Here is a 6000-nt window from a genome sequence, read left to right on the forward strand (position 1 = left end):
CTGCCAGATTCTGTCATGGGGGCTGTACCACTTTATACTACCACTAACAGGGTATGAGTGTTTATACACACCCTGGTCAACACCATAGATTACAAGACTTTCAGATCTTTGCCAGTCTGGCAGTTACAATAACAAAAAAACAAAACAAAAAAACTAGATTTAATTTGCTGTTTTCTTATATATATAAGTAAAGCTGAGCATCTTTTTAGGTGTTTTAAGAATCGCTTTACATTTCCTCTTCTGTAAAGTTTTTTGTATTCTTTTGCCTGTTGCTTCTATTTGGTTATTGCCCTTTTTCTTATTTTTAGCTGGGAGCCAAAGCTCTATTTAATAAATTTGGTTGATATTTTGGCTCTGAAATTTTTGCTCTGTAAGATATATTTGCCTTTTTTAGAGACTGTTTCAAGGATTTAAGTTACATTGTAAAAAGATGGACTGTGAGTGAGGCGTTAAATTAATAAATGTAGGCAGCTCCCTAGTTACAAGCACCAAGTTATCTTTAACAGCTGACCCATACCTGGAGGTTCCCAGAGAGAATTTCTTATGCAACCGTATTATTTTCTTCTGTGGGCTGGGTGCTGAGTGGTGCCTCCTTCTCTTCTGTACATTTTTCCTCAAAGATCTTTGTTAGGTAGCAAAGTCAGATGGTCAGGAAAACCCACAAAGTCCTTTTAATACATCATCTACAGTTTTAAAAACACCAGGAGTAGAAGAATCCCTTAAAGCAGTGAAAAGTAGGTAGGTGTGCTTCAAGGGCAATTAGAAATTTCACCTCATTATGAGTTAAGCAGGCTTCTCTTGGGCTGCCTGAGTTTTAAAAATAATTTAATTTTTCTGACTTGTGCTGCACATGAGTGTTACTTTATATTTCCATGAGAGAATATGTTTCCAGTTACTTCCTAACTTTTGGCATTCGATTCATGATGAATTACTGTTACACACGACAGCATAGATGAACCTCACAGCTTGATACTGAGTAAAAGAAAGCAGACAAAAAGGATACATAAAATATGGGTCCCTATACAAGAAGATCAAGAATAGAAAAAACTAAGGTGAGAGAAATCAGAATATTGGTTATGTTTGGGAGAGTAATGCTGACTGGAAAGGGGCATAGGGAGCCTTCTGGGGTTATTGATGTTCTGTATCTTGAGCCGGTGGTTTCACACTGTACACTAAAAATCCACCAAGCTGTAAAAACCTATTATTTGTGCACTTTACTCTATGAAAGTTATCATTAAAGTACTCCTTTCATACATACAATATGGGGTGCCCATTTAAAGTGGTGTGGTGTTCTAATTTTAAAAGGATTATTTAGAATGTTAGGAAGATACATTATAATAAAAGAAGAAAATAAAAGTCATCCACAAGCTTACCAGTTAAGGGTTACTATTGTTAACATTTAAGTGTCTATTCTTTTGATTTTTTCTGTATCCATTTTTCGTAAAACATAGGACAGCTTTGCATTCTGCTCACCCCTCTCCCCCAACTTCATGTTACTATTATCATAATTGAGATTGCCTTTTTAAAGTTATATATGTACAGAAATACAAACTCAAGTCTCAAAAGGCAAATAACTAAACAGACAAGAGCTGCTGCACGTCTCTAATATAAAGTTAGGCATGACCCAGCATTGGCTTTATACGTTATGCTTGCTCATGCTTTCCTTTAAGTATTGTAAGTACTCAGAGGTCAGGGCTAGGAGATACAAACCACTATTCAAAAGCATTAGGGCAGAGAAGATTTCAGAAACTCGAACAGGATGCCAGGAGGCCCCCAGGCATTTCACAGTTTGGAGAAAGCTGTCGAGATGAAGGTCAAAAGAGTAACTTCCAGAGCTTTTCTTTATGTGGGGGAAAAACACATCTCTTGTGACTGCAATTACATTTTGTTACATAAATTGACATTTGTGAGACTATTTCTTTGGGATCTTGATTTAATCATGGCAACACTTTTTCATGGGTTACTTTCCTTGTGTGTTTGTTCCAGACCCCGGTAAAAGAGCCCAACAGTGAAAATGTAGATATCTCCAGTGGAGGGGGCATGACAGGCTGGAAGAGCAAATGTTGCTGAGTGTCCTCCTGTTCCACCAGTTGCCATCCACCACCCGGTTTTCTCCTCTTGCTGCAAAATAAACCACTCTGTCCATTTTTAACCCTAAACAGATATTTTTATTCCTCATCTTAAATCCACCTATTTTATTTGTTCTTTCATCTGTGACTGCTTGCTGACTTTATAGTTTCTTCAAACAAAAAATGTATAGAAAAATCATGTCTGTGACTTCATTTTTAAATGTACTTGCTCAGCTCACCACTGCATTTCAGTTGTGTTATAGTCCAGTTCTTATTGACATTAAAACCTATAGCAATCATTTCAACTCTATTCTGCAAATTGTGTAAGAATAAAAGTTAGAATTAACAATTTTATTTTGTACAACAGTGGAATTTTCTGTCATGGATGATGTGCTTGGGTCCCTATAATCTATGGACGTACGTGCGATAGCAAAAGAAACAAAAAAAAGCCAGGAAAATGCTCATTTTCACCTTGAATATGTAAATGGGGTTAATTTTGTCCTGTGCCTTATGTGGAAAGGAACTTCTTTGGTTTCACCTTTTTTGTTTTGGTGGCCGCATGTGCAGGAGACATATCATCCAAACAAACTATTAAAATGTTTGTGATTTGCTTGGCTATAATTTTCAAAGTAGTTAATTGAGGACAAAGGGTTATTGCAGAAATGATAACTTTGGTTTGCTGAGTCTCATTTTAAGTAGCACTGATATTTAAGATGATTCTTGCCACCACTTCTCCTTAGCCACGTTTTCCTTGCTTCTCTTCCTGCATGCTGCTTTATTTGCCTGTCCCTCCCCCCACCATCCCATGATATGAGTTATTTAAAAATGAAAGGGAAAAAACTAATAGCTTTGTCAGATTTAACATGAAGCACTGATTTAACTTGCTAAGTAAACTGAAAGACAAAATCGAACTGCCTACAAATGTCAGTTAATTGGTGTCTTCCCCTCATGTGCTCTCTCCCATAAAACTTGCATCTCTGGATTCCTTCATTTTCTGTTTTCCTTCTGTGTCCTCTTCTCCTTCCTTCTTTGTTCCCCTCCTGTCTATCCATTGCATTTATGAAATGGAAGAGTTAATTGCATGCACTAGTGTTTGGAGGGTTTTGTGGTTTGTCTTTCTAATTAGGTGTGTAGCCTATTCATTTTCCTAGAATAAATCTCTTAACCTAAATTTGAGTACTCTGTTTTGGCAACTCCTCCAGCAGTTTGGTAGCCCAATAAAGGTTTTTTTATTTTTTGTTTTTTAAAGGCAGGGAAGGAGGAGGGAAATTTATTAACATGTTTGCCAAATGTGTTAAGATTTGGCTTTTGAAGACATTTTTCAGTGTTAAGTTGTCTTTACCTTAAGATTTAAAAATACTTTAGAATATTATTAATTTTAAGTCTTATCTTCACATGCTTTTGGAAAACTTGTATTACCATAGATTTGTTGGAAAAAGGACAACAAAAGGCTTTTCATGTAAAGTTAAGATCTCTAGCTATCTCTAACCCTGCCCCTTTTTTTGCTTCATTTTCTAGTTTTGCTTCATTGTTTATCATTAGAATAGGGTAAGTTAAATTTGCTATGCTGCTAGCATCCTAAGATGATACCTTTGTTGAAATAATTGTGAATAGCATGATTCATTTCTAGCAGAGGCTGAGTTTAGGACAGCAGTTTCCATTGAAAAGTCCTTCTGTGTCGTGGATAGCATTTTAATGCCCTTTTGGCTCTTTTAATGCCCTATGGACGTATTTGCTCTGGAAATGCAAGAATTTTTCAAATAGTGCCCTAAAAACAATTTTATATGCCTAACTGGTTGTCATTCTTGGGTTTTCCCCTCACTGGACTTTATCATTGTTTACTTGTAGTAATAAAGCAGCCTTGCCAAATAATCCCTAATTTTCCACTAAAAAAAAATTATGAAATGATACTAAGCTTCTCAGAAAGTTTTAGCTTAAGCCTACTGTTGTTAGATTAACTTGTTTTCCCTTTCTCTGGAATGTGGCAGTAGCTTTTTTATTTTAAATTCTCCTTAATCCTTATTAAATGAAGTGACTTAAGGTTTGAGAACTAAACACTGGGATTTCAGGTAACAGACTGACAGTTTTTGTTGTTTGCATAATTATAACTGGCATTGTCCGAAGAAAAGATGTGGCTACCTGTTGTTAAATCTGCACTTTCTAAATATCAAAAAAAAAAAGGGGGGGGGGGATGGAGTATGAATCAATTTTTGTATCTGTTGGAAACATGAGTTTTATTTGCTTAATATTAGGGCTTTGCCCATTTTCTGTAAGTCTCTTGGGATCCTGTGTAGAAGCTGTTCTCATTAAACACCAGTTAAGTCCATTATCTGGTACTAGTTACAAATTTGGTTTCATATTCTACTTAACAATTTAAATAAACTGAAATATTTCTAGATGGTCTACTTCTGTTCCTATAAAAACAAAACTTGATTTCCAACTATGTGGTTTGGTTTTCATTTATTTATGGAGTTGAAGATGGAGGATTACTTCTGAAAATAATGCAAAACAGTAAGCTAAATATCAGAGAGTAGAAATAGCTTCCTCAGCTTATGGAAAACTGGGGAGGTATTAGGCTATCTTTGACAAGAAACTATGAAGATAAAACCATTATCTCTAGGACACGAGAGTAGAGTCATCTTGGTGCCTTGATCCTCGTCAAACCCAGGCTGACACCACCGGAATTTGCCAAGGTCCAACTTCAACTGAAGTCAGCTGACTTCCCCGGGGGCATCAAGGTGAGTGCACCGCCCAGAACGATGAATATTCCTTTTAGCTGTGACTGCCCTCTTACCCGAAAAATGTAAAGTATTTCCCAGGTTTTTATGAACTAAAAGCAACAACTTTGGCCCAAGTCTTGACAAAAAAAGATAAGTATTCATTTCATTAACAAGAATACCTCTCCTGGAAGGGTGGTATGTAGGGGTTTTCTCATGCTTCAGTGTTTATAAGAATCACCTGGAATGGTTTTAATGCTGGTTCATCTCCACACCCTCCCCCCAAAATATTTCTGATTTCTTTGTTTAGTGTGGGGCCTAGGAATTGCCTTTGAGATTGGTTTAGGAAAATAGGACACGGTCTTTGCTCTTAAATTTGTGATCTAGTTTAGATAGCAAAACTGACACCAGTAAAGCATGTACAAGAACAGCAGAGTTGTGATCCAGATTTTAAGTGTTGTAATAATAGAGCTAGTTCAGTTGGTGGGAATAGCTGGGGTGGCTTTCTGAGGGAGGAGGGCATGAACTAGTTCCTGGGGGTGTAGCCTGGTTGTCTAGGGCAGGAGGGAAGCCCTGGAAGGACAGACTGCAGAGCTGAGTCAGCAGTGAGCTGAGCATCTGTGAAAAGCCAGAGGCCCAGCTGGACTGCGTGATGGGTGGTAGGGAGCCACAATAGTCTCTTGTAAGTTGTAAGAAGAGTGTGTTTGGGGAAAGTAAGTCTAGAAGAGTTGGAAGTAGAGAGGCTGAAAGGCTAGAGATCACCAAGGATGCTGAATTCCAGGTTTGAATAGGGTCTGGCCAAAATGATGGCAGAGGTATATGTGGGGTTACAGTTAGGGGAGACATGAAGGGGAAAGTATTTCTTATGAGCCTAGTAGGTGCTTGTGGCAGTGTTCTAGATTCTTTGTGTTCTGAAATGGACAACCTGGTGAAGTAGGTAATATCTCATGAGGTAAGATTCTACTTCAGATTAAGTCATTTACTTAATGTGTCATGGCTGGTCAGATTTGGATTTTGAGACCAAGCCTGACCTCATTGTCCACCCTTTTTTCATATCACCATATCAGTTTCTCAGGATATGGTTTTAAGGTTTAGGTTTGGTTATAATGATTATAATGGGTGTGATAAATGCGCGCCAGAGCAAACAAAAATAGAATGCTGGGTGGTCTTATCTGGTTAACATAACCATTTAGCCTAACCTTGGTACCATCTAA

At 37.5% G+C, this 6000-nt stretch overlaps 1 protein-coding gene across 1 annotated transcript in view; it reads left to right on the forward strand.

Annotated features, from left to right (window-relative positions):
• Positions 1-4509, forward strand: part of RAB10 (RAB10, member RAS oncogene family) — a 111802-nt gene extending 107293 nt beyond the window's left edge. Inside the window, exon 6 of the mRNA XM_037812634.1 lies at positions 1987-4509. Coding sequence (XP_037668562.1) covers positions 1987-2070 — 84 coding nt within the window. The 3' untranslated portion in view covers positions 2071-4509. The remainder of the gene's footprint in view (positions 1-1986) is intronic.
• The last annotated feature ends 1491 nt before the right edge of the window (positions 4510-6000 follow it).

The sequence above is a fragment of the Choloepus didactylus genome, chromosome 20, assembly GCF_015220235.1.
Source record: "Choloepus didactylus isolate mChoDid1 chromosome 20, mChoDid1.pri, whole genome shotgun sequence".
Taxonomy (NCBI): Eukaryota; Metazoa; Chordata; class Mammalia; order Pilosa; family Megalonychidae; genus Choloepus; species Choloepus didactylus.